The sequence below is a fragment of the Pleurodeles waltl genome, chromosome 2_2 (assembly GCF_031143425.1).
Source record: "Pleurodeles waltl isolate 20211129_DDA chromosome 2_2, aPleWal1.hap1.20221129, whole genome shotgun sequence".
NCBI lineage: Eukaryota > Metazoa > Chordata > Amphibia > Caudata > Salamandridae > Pleurodeles > Pleurodeles waltl.
In genome coordinates this window covers 636,118,288-636,138,099 of record NC_090439.1, presented here as the reverse complement: position 1 = coordinate 636,138,099, position 19,812 = coordinate 636,118,288, and the positions used below count along the sequence as shown (strand labels likewise).

The following is a 19,812-nucleotide window of genomic DNA, read 5'->3' as shown; positions in this document are numbered from 1 at the left end:
ACCTACAGAGCACCTCACATCACCCTGAATGTGCAATGGGGAGGTTGGAAGGGAGGGTTATGATTTGATGGCATTGTAGAGATAATGCAAAATATATCATACTGCCTATTTGGAATCTGCACTTGAACTCTCAACAATGCTATTTGTTAGTATGCAAAACTAATAAAAACTTTTATAAAAAAAAAAAAAAAAAAAAAAGAAGACGTAATTGCATCTGGTATGGATTCACCGATGGTAACCTGAATTCTGATGCAGGGTGCCCAAAGGCATTGCGGTGGGATCCAGACGAATACCAAAAATTTGCAGCATTTCGTTTCTGAAGGTCTGTGCTTGCTGCAGTATTGCTGATGGACCCAGGAACTCTTGCTGGATTGGGACTAGCACAGGGGTCTATTTCACAGTGGACGACCGAGATCTTGCGTCTGACTTCCAGGCAACATCTCCTGACCAGAGTGGCAGGAACAAGGGGAGCCATATTTCAACTTCAGGTGCTCCTTATCGGACTTGTCTGAAGACTTTGAGTGGGATGAAGATCTCTCTGGGGAGCAGCCTTGGGACTGAGAGCATGTCTTGGACTTCAATCAGGAAAAAGCCTTCCTATGATGCTCAGCGACACACAGTTTGGCCTTGTGGTCCCAGATGGCCTTTAGGTTCATCTGAACGCACTTGTCACACAACTTTGAAATGTACAAGAAGCTGAGACACCAGAGATAGACTTTGTGCAGGTCTATCGCAGGGCACTGCTTAGGCAATACTTCAGGATTTGAACCATGCTGTTTTGTGGAAGGGGTGGGGCGTGTCTCTTGTACACTGGTAAGAATTTGTGTAAATGTTTTCTATCAGGTGACAGAAATTGAGGGAGTGAGCTCTGGATCCATGTTGAAAGGCACAGCACTGGAGGGGTGCCTTGGGAAAGTACTCTAGTGTGAAATGGCACTGAGGATAAGTCTGTTGGCGGTACTCCAAGCAGAGACCTAAATCTTCCCATGGGACCTACAGTGAACCATAGAGGATCACTGCATTCCTGTATATTGCCATCTTGTCAAGCAAGAACTATGCCATCTTGTCAAGCAAGAACTAAGCCCTATGCTGGAAACTTCAGGTATGGTGGAATAGGTGCTGGTGCCACAATTGACAATGGTTTTGGTGCTGACACAGGAGTTGATGTGAACAGCAGAGGAACAGGCCAAGAGGCATGCAAGGCATGCACCAAAGGCAGTGACACTGTTGGCAGAGGGTTTTGGTTGGAGTAGACAAGCTCTAGATCCAAGGGGGAACTCTGCAGATGAAGAGGAATTACACGGTTACCCACCCCAAGACCATATTCAATGCTGAGGTAAATCGCCGTCTCTTCTTGTTATGTTTCCTCCCCCTTCTCATACAATGACAAGGGAGGGCAGAAAAGAGCACAACTTCAAAGTCAAACTCAACTGATGTTCGGCCAGATGCTCCTGGCACACGCACATTGAAGAGTTTAGCCTCGCAGATGTCAATGGCCTTACTGTGCATGAGCCCAATCTTTGAGCTTAAGAGTCATGCTTCTGCTTTGGGCACCACAGGCAGAACTTCTGGGGTGTTAGATACGGACATTAGTCTGCTGGCAGCATTTGCAAAGCTTAAACCCTGACTTCTATGGAGGAATACATCCCATATGCACAGCATAATAGGACTTTTGAAAAGAAAATAATTAAAAAACATGAACATTCACAGTGAACTCTGCATCAGTGCCAAAAGCCGCAAAAAAAAAGGAACAGCGAGCAGTAGTGCAGCTATATAGTTCCAATGATGCCACGTCTCCGCTGCTTCCAGTGCCGAGATGGAGCAAGCACTCCCTACCGGCAGAGGAGACTAAGCACCAAAGTTTATGGACCCAGTCTAGTAAATAGGGATATAAAAAATATGAAGAATATGCAGCAGAAATATCCCTCAGAATCACAGGATGTTGAGCAGAGTCTTGCATATGAACATGCTTTCCCAGTTCCAAAGATGGCTGCTCTAATCGCCAGGTCACATCTCCTTTGGTGTTTCTACTAATAACCCTGGACAGCAGCATAAATGGGGTAAGATGCATTTATTTCTGTAACTACAGAGTCTGTAATTGAAGGACTCCATGCCTGTATTACTCCAGGCTTACCCTAGTTTTCTAATAAGGAACAGAAGAAAATGCATGCAAATGATTGTCTGTATACACAAATAATTTAGTGACTCCTTTAGATACTACTACTTTAATATGTTGTAGGATTCATGTAACAGGCCATCATGTTTCAATTGCTTGTATTCAACGAGGAAGACAGCTTGAGAACATTATATTTGGTGGAATATCTATCTGTCTAGATAATACTGCCAGTTCCTTTATACCAAGTGAAGGTATTGTACCCAGAGATTCAGAATTTTTTTGCCCATTTTCCGCAAAAACATTTAACTTTAATGTTATTGTCAGAGAACCCTAATTAGCATTTCAGATGTGACAAGATTTCAGAAAGGCTGCTTTACAGGCTAAATCTTGCAGTGTCACCCAAGTTGCAGATGGATCTCTGGCAAGGTGTTTTCATTTACTATAGAGTACTCTTACAGCAAAGGCCTTGTATTTTAACAGATCCAGAGTGGGGACACCCTTTGACAGGAAGTCCTATTGGCCTTAGGTCAAGGTTGGTAAAAGTTAGACCCTAGTGACTTTCATTTTGGATTCAGCAAAAGAGCCATGTAACTGCATTCAGTCTACACAAGGCTAAGGGCATTGTGCCATCGCTGTTCTTTAAAGTAGATTGATATCCTGCAGAGCCTCTGTCAGTCAACCTCCTAGATAATTGCAGGGGCCTGCACTGCTCAAATTAAAGTTTACCACCTAGCATATCTTTTTGGCCTTATTTGTGTGCCTACCAAAAAACCATAATCTGTTTTAGATTGATTGGTGACCAGGGTGTTCACTAAATCATACGCATGTAGTTCATTTAAAGATACAAGTTATTCCAAACTTTACTTAGAATGGTAGTATAGTTATGGTGGAGATTACCTGGCCTTTAGAAAGGCAGAGGCAATGTCTACAAAGTAAATGCTAAACAATGCTAAACTAAAAAGGTGCCAAGATACACCCATGCTTAAGCCTACTTTTGGTATGTAAGAGTCTTGAGATGCAGGACCCATCACCCACCTTGACTCTGACCGACTCAGAGCAAAGAGATCAATGGGCTCTAAAGAACAACTAGTTACCTTTGGGGATGTCTTATCTGGACTATCTAGCCCCAGATTAATTATCTTAGAATTATCCTGAAGCGTCAGACTGAATCTGGAAGTTTTTTTTTGTGAGCAGTACCCCTGTGCGCTGGTAGGTGGCGTCATATGACTCCACGTGGGATGTTCTGTGCCAGAACTGATGTGCGCAGTTAATATATAGGCGCCACCCCAGTGTGCAGACATCAGTTTCTTTTTGTGCTTTCCACGCCAGGAGTGCGAAGCCACGATCAACTGACCACTGGTGTGAAAAACTAAGTCCTTGAAACGGGAACAGCCGAGTCCCTAGAAATTAATCTGCAGAGCTGGGCGGATAGGTGGATCAGTAAGGAATGTACAGCTAGACAGAGGCTCTACCAGATAAGGGGTCACCGAACTTATTCATGTAATAGCAACTTCTAGCTGCAGATTCCTTACCTTAGAACCAATACCTAAGCAATACCTCCCCGAAGGTGGGTCTGCGAAACAGTTTCACACTATAAAGTCCTGTAGGGCCGAACAAGCCAAGTGCCTGTTTCAACAGACTTGACTATCCAGGCAGTAGTGTCTTGTAAATGTGTGCAAAGTGGCCCACGCTGCTGCCTGCTAGATGTCCAGGGCTGGAACTCCGCATGCTAACAAAGTGGTCGCTGCCTTAGATCTTGGCTGCTGGTAGCCTTCTGAGCACACAACAAGAATGCTCATTGGAATGTGTCCCTGACGTTTTTCTGGGGACATGGCTGCCACATACAAACGTGAACCACCAGCCTGAAGAAGTTGCAGAGGGCTCGTGACACAGCGGGCAGCGTACTGCAGTGAGGCAGCCTACTCTGGAAGCGACTCTAGAGGAGGGGCGTGAGGCCTAACTGCTGTGTGGTGAAGAGGGGTTCAATATCCGGTTGGAGATCCACCCGAAGGCCCCTTGGGGAAGGCTCACTTAAGTACTCCTGTGACACAGATGGGTCTGGGGTGCTGTTGACTCCACACCTGGTGGCAGACTTTTGCATGGTGAGGGTAACACTGTGGCATCTGCCCCTACATTGCATGTGGCATGCCATCTTTTAGATGGGTGGTGACTCCCCCCAGGAGTGTAATCTGCAGTGACAGGAGCTCTGGAGCAGACATTAGAGGTGAGAGCTACTAGACTGTTTGCTATGCACTCCACAAATACTATAACCCCCAAGCTTGGATAAGTACCTGGCTGAGAGGAATAGACTTCCTGGAGTGGTCGCAGCAGAGGCTGACTACAAGGCGCCACATAAGCAGTTGATGTGGATACCTCTCTGTGATTAACACTAGGACAATCATGGCAGGCCCACATAACCATAAAAAAGCCACCTCCTTCAGAGACCTACTCATTAAGTCCACAAGTAAAAAAAAAATAAAAAGTAGATCACCATGGGGAGGCCACCCCCTCAGCACCTCTTGCAACCGATGGCGACAACACAGATGGATGGTGGCGAGCCAGTCACATGTGCCTTTCTGAAGACCCTTTTTGGAGCCTTGCTTGCTGACATAGCAACCCTTAAACAGGACATAACTGCGGACATTAAGGGCCTCATGAGAGAAATTAATGAGTTAGGGGATCCAGTATCCAGCCTTGAACAACTTTGAACAAGAAAACCTATGTTACGTGCGCTACATTACCAGGAAAAACAAGTCCAGAAGGGCCGATATAAGAATTAAGGGAGTTCCGGTCCACACAGCTGGGGGGGGGGGGGGGGGGGGGGGAATATGGAGGACTACGCTCACAGACTCTTCCACCACGTTGCCCCAGATCTTGCTCCTCAGGACATCATGCTGGATCGAACAGATAGTGCGGGGATGCCTGCTACATCCCCTGGCCAACCCCATGATATTTTAACCTGGTTACACTAATTTCAGCAAAAATAAACCATTATAGCATCTGTATGAGACCGCAACCCCGTAGACTTCAAAGGTGCCAGAGTCTGGTTAAATTAAGACCTTTCCCTTATCACTGCCTGCTACCGCCCGCCACAGAGTTATTGCAAAAGAAAGGTGTGCACTACCACTGGGGTCATCCTTTTCGCAGCACCTTCATCTGTAACAATGAGATACGCAGTGTGTGTACCTTGGAAGAAGCACAAGCAATACTACCTACTGATGCCGGCAGGATGAAGATGCGTCTCACTCACCCGCAAGGAGTCCCTCATGTTTCATCAATAATCTCCAGGCGCTCTACGAAAAAGAAGAAGGAGAAACCAACCAGGCCCACCGAGGTGGCGAGCCACAGTGAAAGAGCAGCTCTCCTCCGCCAACTTCAACTCCACAATCGCATCTCCGACCTTGAAAGTGATTGACCGTTGACCTCATTACTATCATGGTACTTTAGGGCCTTCCACTGATATAAGTTACTGTTCACTTTTATGATGGGAAGGATAGCGCATTTGGGCCCCACCTCCACCGCGCAGGGTCGATGTATATACTGATGGTGGGGTCTCCTGCTCCACGGGAGGATACCTGCTCCGTCTAGAATGTCACGGACCCCAATCTAATTGTTTGATGTGGTTTTTGGAAAGACCGCTTTGGTTCTATTGTTTCCTCTTGTTCCTGCCATTTAATGGTACTCTTTTCTTCCTTTTTCCCTACCTATCACTTAAGGTGAGATATAGCTTGAGTGTATCACTTGATTGTGGGATGTAGGTCAGCCGGGCCCAGACAGCACATGGTTTTTTCACAGATACACAGTCTTACACTGTATTTCCAATGGTTGACATAATTAGCTAAAATGTTCAGGGCATAATGCACCTGCAAAGCGCTTAGTATACTTGTCTATGATGCACTAGTCCAGATGTGATATCTGTCTGGTTCAAGAGACACACCTCTTTCAGGCAGATTGGAAGCGCTTGCGATTCAGATGGTTCGATCAACAATATTTGTCCTCTGGCACAGGTACAAGAGCAGGGGTGGCGAATCTTTTAGCCTCCTATTTCCTGGCAGGGTGACTCAGATACAGGTTGACATCCCCAGTAGGCTATTATCACCTCAAATTACATTAGGATAATAGACTTTCACACTTGCCACCCTATATGCACCAAACGACCACCAGGTGACCTTTATTCTTGAGGCACTGGGTCGGGTGACGACTACTACAGATGTCCTAATTGGAAGAGATTTCAACTTAGTCCTTGATACAGGACTGGACAGGTCTGTACAGTTCGTATGACAAACGGGTGCGTTCCGTGAACAAAGTCTGGAGCAACTGACAATGTATGGGCTTACCAATGTATGGCATAATCGCCACTCCACAGAGAGGGATTATACATTCTTCTTGGCTTCGCACCAGACTTATGCGCAACCAGACCTATATCCTGTAACCCCCGGCTTTTGGCATCCACCACTACAATCGAAATAGGAACAGCAGTGCTTTCTGATCATGCTCCACTTCACATCACCGTATGTCTATTAAGCTGTGTAGGAAGCTGGCTCTGTATATACTACATCAAAATGAGATATAATGTGCACAGAGTCCAAGGGTTCCCCAGAGGCTTACCAGAGGCTAAAGTAGATAATACTAATGCTCTCTTTTGTGGTAGTGTGGTCGAGCACTTAGGCTTATCAGAGGGTAGTGCAAAGCGTTTGTTGTACACACACACACAGACAATAGAAGGAGCACACACTGAATGACTTAACTCCAGACCAATGGTTTTTATATAGAAAAAATATATTTTCTTAATTTATTTCTAGAACCAAAAGATTCAAGTTGCAGGTAAGTACTTCAATAAATTCGTATTTCACACATTTATCAACAGTACCTTGTTTGAAATCAATGAATTATACAGCCTTTGAAATATTGGCAATTATCTTTTTTTTCATAAACAGTTCCTGGGCGGAAGAAAAGTTAGATTGATTTGCAGGTAGGTACAAAACTTACAGTTCCAGTCCCCAGGAGTTAGGAAGTTCACAGGTTGGGGTTCAAGTAAACCTCAAACACCCACCACCAGCAACACGGGGCCGGCCGGGTACAGAGGTCAAAGTTAACGTGGGCTCCTATAGAGACTGGGGGCACTCAGAATCAGGCCTGCCTGCAGATAAGTACCCGTGGCTTCGGAGGGCAGACCTGGGGGGGGGATTTAGAGGAGCACCGGGGGACCACACGTAGGCACCAAACATACACCCTCAGCGGCACTGGAGCGGCTGGGTGCAGGTTGTAAACAAGACATTGGGTCTCCAATGATTATCTATGAGGGGACGCTGGGGGTCACTCAGATGTTGCAGGCGAGGTCCAAGGGGTTGACTCGGGCAAACCACAGGCTAGACAGTGAGGAGGGTCACCTGTTTAACGTAGCTGCACTCTAGATGGTTGGGCCACCTGGACACGGGCCGTGGGTGTCGAGTGCAGAGTGGCCAGGACACATTTAGAGTGGTGCTGGAGTCCTTGGATGTTGTTTCTTCTTGGACAGGGCCGCTGTCCACAGGGGTTCTTGGCCCATTTGGGTGCAGGGCAGTCCTCTTGAGCTTGGCAGAGGTTGCTGGTCCCGCTGGATGTGTACAGGTTCTTTGAAGCAGGAGACAGGCCAGTAGGGCTGGGGCCAAGTCAGTTTTCGTCTTCCTTCTTTTCTGCTGGGGGTTCAGCTAAGCAGTCCTTCTTTCTTGTCAGGTCACCATGAATCTGGTGAGCTGGGTTCAGGGAGGCCCTTAAATCCTGGATTTAGGGGCGTTTCAGGGGTCAGAAGCCAGTAGCCAATGGCTACTATCCCTCAGAGTGACTACACCCTTCTTGTGTTCACTCCATTTAGGGAGAGGGGGCACAAACCTAACCCTATTGGTCCCTGTCCTCCAAACCAAGATGGAGGATTCTGCAGGGAGGGGGTCACCTCAGCTCTGGACACCTTAGGTGTGGTCCTAGCTGGGGTGGTCACTCCTCCGTGTTTTCCCTAATTTCCCCCCGACTTGCCACCAAATGTGGGGCCTTGTCTGGAGGGCGGGCAACTCCACTAGCTGGAGTGCCCTGGGGCACTGTAACCCAAAGCTTGAGCCTTTGAGGCTCACCACCAGGTGTTACAGTCCCTGCATGGGTGAGGTGTGAAGCACCTCCACCCAGGACAGGCTTGGTTTCTGACCACAGAGCGCACAAAGGCCCTCACCCCATGTGGTCAGAAACTTGTCTGAAAGTGGCAGGCTGGCACAGACCGGTCAGTCCTGCACTAGTAGTTTGGCTAGCATACAGGGGCCATCTCTAAGATGGCCCTCTGGGTGCATTTTTCAATAAATCCCACATTTGCATCAATGTGGGTTTATTTTGCTGAGAGGTTTGATACCAAACTTCCCAGTATTCAGTGAAGCCATTATGGAGCTGTGGAGTTCATAATGACGAACTCCCAGACCATATACTCAATATGGCTACACTGCACTCACAATGTCTAAGAATGGACTGAAGCACTGTAGGGGCAAATTGATTGTGCAGCTATGCTCTCACTTGTGGTATAGTGCACCCTGCCTAAGGGCTGTAAAGCCTGCTAGAGGGGTGACTTACCTATGCAATAGGCAGTGGTTTGTGGGCATGGCACCCTGAGAGGGGTGTCATGTCGACTTTGCCTTTTTCTCCCCACCAGCACACACAAGCTGCAAAGGCAGTGTATATGTGCTTGGTGGTGAGGGTTCCCCCAGGGTGGCATAATACATGCTGCAGCCCTTGGGGACCTTCCATGGCCACAGGGCCCTTGGTACCATGGGTACCTTTTACAAGGGACTTAACAGTGTGCCATGGGTGTGCCTATTGCAGAAACAAAGGTACAGATTTTGGGAAAGATCACTGGTGCTGGGGCCTGGTTAGGAGGATCCCAGCACACTTTCAATCAAAGCTGGCATCAACATTAGGCCAGAAGAGTGTGTGGGTGTGTGTGTGTGTGTGAGGGGGGTGCGGGGGGGTGTAACCATGCCAACAATGGCACTTTCTTACAAGCCTTGTTCCCAAACACCACACCTGGCATCTTAACCATCAACTCTTAACTAGTGAAGAACATGTCACAGAGTTAACAAGCTCGATTGCTGATTTTCTGCAAAATAATGATCACCCAAACACGCCCATCACACTGCTGTGGGACACATGGAAAGCTGTACTTCGCAGCCAGTTGATTGCTCTGGTGGCACGCTTAAACAGAGAAAGATGAGATAAAGACGGCCACACTTAAGGGGTGAGTGACAGAGCTAAAAAAGGAACACAAACGGTCGGGCTCTCACACAATACGCCGCCAACCGACTACAGCTTCAGGCGCTAGACATCGGCAGAGCAGCATACGCCCTCTTACACACCAAGCATAAGTATTATGCAGGGTCGCACATCGATTGCAGACTAAAGCTGTTCGACAATGGATAACTGAGGTTGAGGGGCTGCCAGCCAGCCGCCTAGATCAAGATGTACAAATTGCTCCCTCTTTCGAACAATTTTACACCAATCTCTACTCCACTGAAGAATTAGCAGAGGACAATATCTCTTCAGATCTAGCACATGCCCTTTGGAGCACCTACCTTTACCAGATGCATTATGTTTATATCAGAATATTCGTGAAGATGAAATGCTGTCAGCTATGTCCAATTTGCAGTCTGGCAGGGCACCAGGACAGGATGGCTATGCCCATGAATTTCTACAAACTTTTTGCGGCCCGCCCGGCCCCTACACTCACTTGACTATATAACTCCTTTAGCACCATAGGATCAATTACAGACACTATGAAATTTGCCACCATCAAAGTGTTGCCCAAACCCAGTAAGGGCCTGGTGCACTGTTCCTCCTACTGGCCAATTTCTTCACTTAATGTGGATCCCAAGATTTTTACCACCATTCTGGTGAACCAGTTAGCTCCATATATGCATGGCCTTATTGACCCAGACCAAGCGGGGTTTATTTCAGAGAGGAACTTCAGCGATAATACAAAGCGCATATGTCACCTTCTAGACAAGACCCAACTCTCCCGAATACCAGCCTTATTGTTATCAGTAGATGCTGAAAAGGTGTTTGATTGGGTACACAGGCCTTTTTTTGTTTGCAATACTTCTAAAGGTTGGCTTGGGTGAGCAGTTCAGATGCTGGGTTAGGTGCAAATATAGCGTTCTTAAGTCGATGGTTCTGGTGAATGGTCGGACGTCCTCCCCCTTTAATGTTGCCCAGGGTACTAGACAAGGCTGCCCCTCAACACTTTGCACTTTATATGGAGCTCACTGCAGAGGTACATGTAGGGACCCCACAATAATGGGCACCCCAGAGGGAGAAATGGCTTCTTACTAGAAATTCGATAAGCATCTGCTCTCGGACATTTATGCCTTTATTAACACAGCGCAGGCCCCAGTCATACCCTCAGCACAAAAGCGCTGGGGGAAACAATGAGAACGTACCTTCACAACTAAGAAATGGTCAGACGTTCACAAAATGGCTCACTCCAAGGGTTAATTTTTGGTATTACACACCTGCAAGTACTGCTCAGTGGAAGAGGGATGGGGATGCCCACTGCTTGCTGGGCTGTGGTCATGAAGGCACCCTGACACACCTTCTTTGGCGATGCCCGAAGCTTCAGTGCTGTCGGGCTGAGGTCTTTGACTGAGGACTTTGACAAAATGTACAACACTGAGCTTCCTAGGTGTCCAAGCTATATCCTTTTGTGTCTCCCAGATGCTTTATACTACTCTTTGAAATCTACATGTTGGCTCTTTGGATCTTTGTGCTGCCGAACAGGTCTTGGACACGATGGGTCACTGACTAAATACCCAGTCGATTAAATTGTACAAAATCTGGGATTTACTTGGCATGGAGAAATAAATACCCTTGGTTGAACAAAAATTGTCCCAATTTGATAGAACATGGGGGCCCGGCTTGAAATTCCTTCCATGGGAATTTTTTGGAACCAATGTGCCCTGCCTATTTATGCATTTCTCCCCCTCAGTCCGCCCAAAGACTCGACCCTTGCTTAGCTCTAACAAAGAGCCAATGTGTCACTCTTGTTAGATTGCCATCATTCGGTCCACATTGCTATTCTTACAAAGGTCACCTAATTAGCTGAATAAGTACTTTGTTTTTCCCCTCTACTATATCTCTCTATTGTTGACCATCCCTTCTTTCGATTGTTCCTCACCAGCGAGTGGATGTAGGTGAGAAGTTTTGTAATGTTTCTTATCGGTCTTTAAACTCAATAAACAGATTTAAACCTGTTAGACCTGACAGCCTTAAGGTGGTCTCCCCTAACTTTTTGCCTGCCTCCCTCCACTTTTTGGACACTTTTTGCTGGTTTCAGCTAAGAAGAAAATATAAGGATTGCAATCCATGGCGGCAGAAGAGTTGTTAGTGCAGATGGAAGCCGCAACCCTAAATATGAAGAGATATTTTACATGTGGGTGTCTTATAGGACAGGGTGTTCTAGGGGAGAAATTAGTTTTCCAGCAATGACAGATCCACGGAGCAAGGATTTGTGGGAAATGCTGGTATTTGGAGCAGCGTCATGCCAAGTAGGTGTTGGTGGTTAAGTGCTTCATTGTCCACAAATAATAAGGAGAGGAGCAGTTGGAAATTGCCTCTCTGCAGGGTCACCCCCAAACATTTTGCCTTCCTCCTTTTCTTTTTCTGAACTCATTTTTGCTGGCTTTAGGACTCTGGACACTTTACCACTGCTAACCAGTGCTAAAGTGCATGTGCTCTCTCCCTAAAAACATGGTAACATTGGCTCATACTCAAATGGCATATTTAATTTACTTATAAGTCACCGGTAAAGTGAACTATATGTGCCATGGGCCTGTAAATTAAATGCTACTAGTGGGCCTGTAGCAGTGATTGTACCATCCACATAAATAGCTCCTTAACCGTGTCTCAGGCCCGCCATTGCAAGGCCTCTGTGTGCAGTGTCACTGCCACTTTGACTTGGCATTTAAAAGTACTTGCCAAGCCCTAAACTCCCCTTTTTCTACATACAGGTCACCCCCCAAAGGTAGGCCCTAGGTAACCCATAGGGCTGGGTGTGTTATATGTCCTGGTAGTGGAAAACTCCTAAATTCATTTTCCACTATTGTGAAGCCTGCTCCTGTCATAGGATAGCATTAGGACTACCATCATATCCTGTTTGAATGGTAGATTCTGATCAGAAAGGGGTAATGAGGTCATATGTAATATGGCCAGAATGTTAATAGAAAATCCTGCTTATTGGTGAGGTTGGATTTTATATTACTATTTTAAAAATGCCTATAGAAGGCGGGCATTTCTCTGCACTCAAATCCATCTGTGCCTTACAGCCTGTCCCCAGTCAATGTCTGAGCTGGGCTGGCTGACAGCTCCCTTGTGCATTTCACCCAGACAACCACAAACACAGTGAAGAATCGTTGCAACGCCTGATGTGCAATACAAAATGTCACGCATCACCTACCGGATTGACGAAAACCCTGTGACTGCGTCCTGAATGCCCAGGATTTAAACATCACGACCCTGGGCATCAAAAAGATCCCTGCATCGCAGTGAGGAACCAAGACTGTGCACCGGAAATCGACGCAAAGGCCTTTGCAGCGTGGAAAGAAACAACCCAGCCCCTGTTCGACGTTGGAAACTCCACACACCCTATTTTTCCACGCATCTTCTCCTCTGCGGTCTCCTTGCATGTAATTTTGGACACAAACCAGGTACTTTGTGAAACCATGAGACAGCTGTTGATTTCTAAGATTTAAGACACTTTTTTAATCTTGCAAAAGTGGTATCTCAACTTGTGCTTATTGAATCTTTATTGTTTTGACCTTAATTTAACCAGATAAATATCATATATTTTTCTAAACCTGTGTGATGTATTTTTGTGGTGTTTTCATTGTGTTACTGTATGATTTATTGCACAAATACTTTACACATTGCCTTCTAAGTTAAGCCTGACTGCTCAGTGCCAAGCTACCAGAGGGTGGGAACAGGATAATTTGGATTGTGTGTGGCTTACCCTGACTAGGATTGTGGTACCTATTTGGACAAAGGTGTATACCTCTGCCAGCTAGAGACCCCATTTCTAACAGGAGAATGGCAATCCCTCTTTCACTTTAAAATTACAGAATTTAGACAAAATATAAAATAGACAAACTTACGCATGTGGGCATATATATTTTATGTGAGGGCTTTTGATGCCTGCCATTGCTTCTGCCCATCCATGCCTGTTAAAAAAATATAAATTGTAGGTTAAAGGCACATTAATGTAAATATTTCCTCACAATGCTATTTCTGCATATTACATTGCATTAGAATGATCTAGAACTAGAAATAAGCACAACATCAGAATCACACAATGACACAAACTTTTCTCACGTATTTGAATATATATATATATATATATATATAGGATAAAGTACGTTTTTAGCAGATTTCACACCAGCAAAGATATTGTAGTGAAGTATACGATGTAATTCCATATCAAATCCAATGCTAAAATGTGCTAAAATGTGCTATCAGGAAAATACTTTACATGGTTCAAAATAAATAATTTAAAATTGATGACTGTGGAGATGGCATAAAGCCACCAGTCCATACATTTGCTGATATTGCACACCCTTGCTATTTTTAAAGGGGGAAATATGTATTGTGAAGGCCAACAAGCTCAAAATTGCATACAGTTATCAAAGATGTTTTATAAGATGTTTTAAAGTTTAAGTGCAAGGTCCAAAGTATACAAAAACTAAATTATTACACTCCATAACCACAACCAAGGTTTATCTTGAGAGAATCTGTTTCCTTTGAGTGTGTCAATTTCAACTTTGTCCAGTTCCACATCCATCTATGTGGAAGCTAGACAGTTATGGGGTATCTTCTCCATCCCAGGAATTCATGGTTATTGACATACAGCTCAGTTTCCAAATTAAAAAGAAAAGTATTTAAAGTAGGTGATATTAGGCACTAGGTGATCTACATTAGAGATGTCATTGTATCTGAAATACAATAGATAATGTGAAAATACCAATAGAGAAAAGAAAGAAAAGAAGGAAGACAGGATAAGAGTAGCAAAAGGTGCAGATGAGGTTGCTATTAAGTATCAAATGATCGAAGGAGGTGAGGTTAGACCATGTACAATTTCCTTCTTTATTTGTTCCATATATTTATCTAATTTAATCCATTATTTAGATGTGAATATCACATTATCTTGAGAGTCACCACAGCCACCATGTGTGTGCCGTCCGCTAACTTGGTTTCTTCCAGCCCTACAGCACTGTCTTCGAGGAAACACTGACCAACAGATCTAATAGCAAGGAGATATCTTGGTAAAGCAAAATAGACTTAATTTTTAATCTCTCTAGTGAAGAACTGGGTTAGGTAATGTTTAACAGCCAATTCAAATATGAGAATTGTGAGGCAATCAAAAATGTAATAATGAACCATCATTAACTTTTTGTCCGAATTCTAATTTTAACTTTCCGTTAATGTTACTTTATGTTATTTATATGTCTGTGGATATTTAAGGAGCGATCAATCCCTCTTGTTTTATGGCAAAAATAATTTACATTAGCAGGCAATTGTTACAGTTCAGTTTTGTAATGGTTACTTAACACCTAAAAACAAACTTCTACATTAGATAGCCCATATTTTCAATGAATAAAACAGAAGGCAAGAGGCGTATCACCATATAGTAAATCTTCAGCTGATTGATCTCCTATTTTACTGCAATTGTGCAAGTTTACTGTCTTCCCATTCATTTTAATTATCTGATATATCCATGTGGGGGGTGGAAAAGGGATGCTATATCCTCCATTTTGTTATTTAAGTTGTATTTCTGCAACCTCAAGGCCTGAACTTTCAAGGTTTACTAAAATCGATTTTAGCTTTACACAGGGTATAGACATTTAATTTGACAAGTGGGATCTGATAGGAACACCGTAGAGACTCACTTGAATCAGAGAGACCTCTCTGACAACAATTCATTTAACAGATGGTGGAACACTCCCACCAACCATAGAGAAGGCGTGTCCCCAATTTCACCATAACATGGAAATAGTCATACTTTACAGGAATGTTAACTATAAGCTCTGGTTGAACTTTATTGAAGATTTCCCCTGCATATGCCTCCAGGAGACCTGGCTATAAATCCTGTCCATATAAACGGCTACAAGACATTCCACACACCAGCTGTACACACCAGTCATGGTGGGCCAAAAGGAGGTTTATGCACATATATTTCTAACAAGTCTTGGCTACAGAATCTAAAATGCAAATTACGAGACCACACTACCAAATGATAGAGTGTAATTTGGATCAGAATATCCACCTAGTAATTATCAATTTTTATAATAATGCACCAAAAGAGAAGTTCTTAAAATTTTAACAGAGATGGGAGAGAACATAGAGGAAATATGTGCAAATAATAGACAAGAGACTTTTATTATATGGGGCGGTGATTTTAACATCCACCTTTGTAAAGAACCTTCGGAAAAGGTGTGTGGCTGGGACATTGAAGAGACTGGCCCAAAGCCCCATTTTTCACATACCATCCAAGGAGATGCGATGAACTCAGTGGCCCAAAAACATAACCTGTCTTTTGTAAATGAATTACATTCTAAAGAACCACTGTTTAAACCAACATTTAATGGAAGGGGTGCGGACACGGTGATTGATTATGTTTTAATGTCAACCCACTTTGCACACTATTTTATCAACCACACAATTTATGACATTGCATTAAGCGACCATTTCCCTCAGAGTTTGGAACTCCTATTAACCGCCTCCACATCGGTTAAAGATGATAAGGCCACGACGGTAAATAATGTTGTATTAGCCTCAGGTAATGGATATGTACTGAGATGGTCCCAGATAGATCCACAGGTTTTATTGAAACACCTATTACGTGAATATAATCAATCGTTCGAAGACGCCCTTAGTGAGGACACGGCTCCCGGCAAATATGTAAGTGCCTTTCAGCAGATAACGCAAGGAGTGAATGAAGCCCTCATCGCTAGGTCGGGAAGGGCAGGAAAAAAAAAGAGAAAGTGGCTGGTTTGATCACGACTGTACAAAAGCACACACAAAATTAAAAAAAGCCCTAAGTGCCCCAATAAGATGCCCGACTGAAATACCAATCTGTAGACAGGCATACAAGATGGCCATAAAAAAGAGAAAATCTGTTGTGAGAAGAAACTTGTGGGAAAATCTACACAAAGCTAGCCTCGAGAAGGATAATATCCTCTTCTGGAAAATAATAAACACTCCGGTTCTAGGGAATAGAGATATGCCGAGAATGGAAACTGCAATCTCGGAAGAGGACTGGATCACGTATTACTCCAAAATATATAGTCAACCCAGTGACATAGACCCTCCGGTCTCCCCAAAGGCCCCAGATTCCTGGGAAAGCCCATGCTTAGCTGTTCAGCCTAGAGGAAGTAGTGGAAGCCATAAACACAAGTAAAGCAGGAAAAGCACCGGGCCCCGATGGAGTCCCAATAGACTTATATAAAGCAAACACAAATCTATGGGGCCCTCTAATGACGCAGGTACTGAGGGCCTTCTGTAAACAAGGCCCTCCATCGACGTGGCGAGACTCTATTATTATCCCTATATATAAAAAAGGTAGAGCAAGAGTAAGGTATGGGACAAGAGGGGAATGCACCAGGCCTTTTGGCATTCATAGAGGGGTGCGCCAAGGCTACGTCCTAGCCCCACTCTTGTTCTCATTATACATAAATAATTTAGAATGCGCACTGACAAGCAAATGCAAAGATCTTCCCCAAACAGGCAATCGTGCTGTCCCTGTACTGCTTTATGCAGATGATGCAGTACTTATGGCTAGGACACCGTTAGCCCTCCAAAAACGTAACTACCTGTATAACCTTTATGACAGATCTGGGACTTACAGTCAATCGCTCTAAAACTTTCACAATGAATTGCGGTAGGAAAATGGGTAAAACCTACAATATTACCATCCACAAGGACAATGTGGTGACAGCCCATACTTTTTCATATCTGGGCATAATGTTTGACAATCAGGGCTCTTGGGCACATTGTCTGAAAACAAAAAAATAAAAGATTATTAAAACAACTGCGGCCCTGAAGTTTTTTTCAAAAAAGCTAGGGGGGAATACCCCTCCGAAAATATGGTAAAAATCTACAAAGCTAAGTGTATTGCGGCGGCTATGTACGGAGTGGGTATTTGGGGGTATACTAACTGTAACCTGATTCAGACTGTGGAGAACGACTTCCTCAGATACTTACTAATGGTACCAAATGGTACTTCATCATATATTAGTCACACGGAATTAGGGGTTCCTTTTGTAGCTGATCTGATAAAGATACAGCCATTATTATTATTATGGCAAAAAGTGTGGACCTCTGAGCACACTGGGTTAAACAAGACCATTTTATCAGATTGCATGAGGCTAACATACTCACAAAGAGTTCCCTGGTTGAGATATATTATGACCTTCTTTGGAGACATGGGCTGTAAAGACTATTATATGAACCCAGAATCACTGGAAAATATATCCAGGAAAGAACTGAGGGCTTTGACATTGAAACACCTGGAAGAACAGCGATGAGAAGTTGAATTAAAAAAAACTAGCGTCATATCTAATCAACTAATTTTGTCCACGGAAGCCATGCAGCCTTACTTAGCAAATGTGACAAACCCTCAACATCGTTTCGTCCTTACAAGACTACGTTTAGACACTTTCCATCATCTAGTAACCTTCCCGATCATGAATGACTGGAGTACACCTCTAACACTTTGTCCTTGTGATGCGAAGTCAGCCCAATCCACGATGCACGTGGTCCTCTTCTGTACATTTTGTGACAAACATAGAAAACGTCTATTATTGCCTTTCTTAAGATTGATTAATTTGCGCCAGTGTCGTGATGCATATTTTAGTCTACAGGTTTTATCCTCTACTGAAATGTGTGGAATCCTGGCAAACTTTCTATGTTTAGTACTGAGTGTAAGGAAGACTATGGGCGTATCGGACTAATTTGATTGAAATGTGTGGAATCTTTGGTAAATTTTATTTTCAGGATTAGCCGCAAGGACGTTCATGGGCGTACTGGCCCAAATTCATCAAGGTTTAATTATTTGTATATGGATAATTTAAGGACTTGTTCTAACACTTTATCATCTATTTTTATTATTTTACATATTTATTGTGTTTATATACATAGATGTGTTTTTTACTTGATACTTTTATGGCTTGTTGAAAGCCGAATAAATTTTGTCTTGGCTTGACTTGACTTGACAAGTTACTTTATCCTGGATTACTGTTTTGCTTAGTTTTATTTATCAAAACTAACAAAATGACCAACCTTACCACTAACAATATAAGTATAGTGTATAGTTCTGGCTTATAAACTAAAGTGCCTGAATTCTTCAATCAATTCAATCAATCATCCTTCTGTCAATGCTCTTAATCGGTTAGCATTCTTGTACTCACCAGCTCATCCATGAATGTCTGCTTCTTTTCATCCACCCATAGCTTCATTCTTGCACTCACCCATCCACAGTTCCTTATACGAACTCACCAATCATGAGGCGTCTTCAGTTATCAGTCAGACCTACTGGCTTTGGTGCAATAGTGCTTCTGGCAGTGTGCAACTGCTGGTGTGCGAAAGGGTATAATAGTGCTGTCTGTGTACGAGTCTGCAACTCTGGGGCATTAGCAGGTAGGTTATGACTGCTGCTCTATGAGCAATGTGAGTGCTATTGGTAGAGTGAAAGGTCTAGTTTGTGAGAGGTGTGAACATGCTGTTGATAAAATGAGACTGATAATCTATGGTGAGTGTGCTTTCACTAGTGTGTGACTACTAGTGGGTGAAAGAAGTTAGAGTGCTTCAGGCAGTGTGAGACTGCTACTCTGGTGGTCTGGAAGTGCCGTCAGAAGTGAGAGACTGACTGTATGGGAGGGAAGAACAAATGTTTCTGGTAGTATGAGGCTGGTACTTTGTGAGGGATGAGTGCTTCCTGGAGAGCTTTTCTGCTAGTCTGAAAGCTGTAAATGCTGACAATCAATCATGGATTTGTAGAGCGTGGCTAATCACCCACTGGGTCTCAAGGCGCCTGTTTGTGGGCATGTTGCTCAGTCGAAGAGCCAGGTCTTGAGGTCCTTCCTAAACTGCTTCAGTGATGCGGTCTGCCTGAACTTGATGGGTAGCGTGTTCAATGTCTGGGCTGCTAGGTAGAAGAAAGATCTTCCTCTTGCTGTACTTTTCCGGATCTTGGGGACAGCTGCAAGGGCGAGCTGGGAGAAATGGAGATGTCTGTTAGGTACGTAAAAGGTGAGGTGTAGTGAACCCTATCTTCTTTTAATGGGAAGCAAGAGTTAGCTTAGCCTTCTGGCTTGTAGACTCGTGCCCCCGTCACCCAGTGACATTTACCCTACTTAGCTTGCTCTGTTTTAACACAATTACATTATATCTTTCAAGATGGCTGCATTGGATACGCCAATGTTTTAGTTTTATGCTATAAGTGCCACATCGCTAAGGCGTCAATATCAAGCGACAAAGATAAACAAACTAAAGGCATTCATATTAGGTACTTTCCCTCTTTGCGCCTTCAAGGGAATTGTTTATATAAACTGCCATCCCAAGCATAACCTGTTATCTATTGTTTAGGAACAGACCTACGTCAGGGGTCCAATCAGATCTGTATTAAAAACTTCTCACACAGA

At 44.0% G+C, this 19,812-nt stretch overlaps 1 protein-coding gene across 2 annotated transcripts in view; it reads right to left on the bottom strand.

Moving 5' to 3' along the window:
- The window catches only part of LOC138282505 (acyl-protein thioesterase 1), a 558,768-nt gene that overhangs the window by 398,634 nt on the left and 140,322 nt on the right, over positions 1-19,812 (bottom strand). For both annotated transcript variants that reach the window (XM_069220172.1, XM_069220173.1), the window contains exon 3: positions 13,273-13,338. In XM_069220172.1, the coding sequence (XP_069076273.1) occupies positions 13,273-13,338 (66 nt within the window). The remainder of the gene's footprint in view (positions 1-13,272; positions 13,339-19,812) is intronic.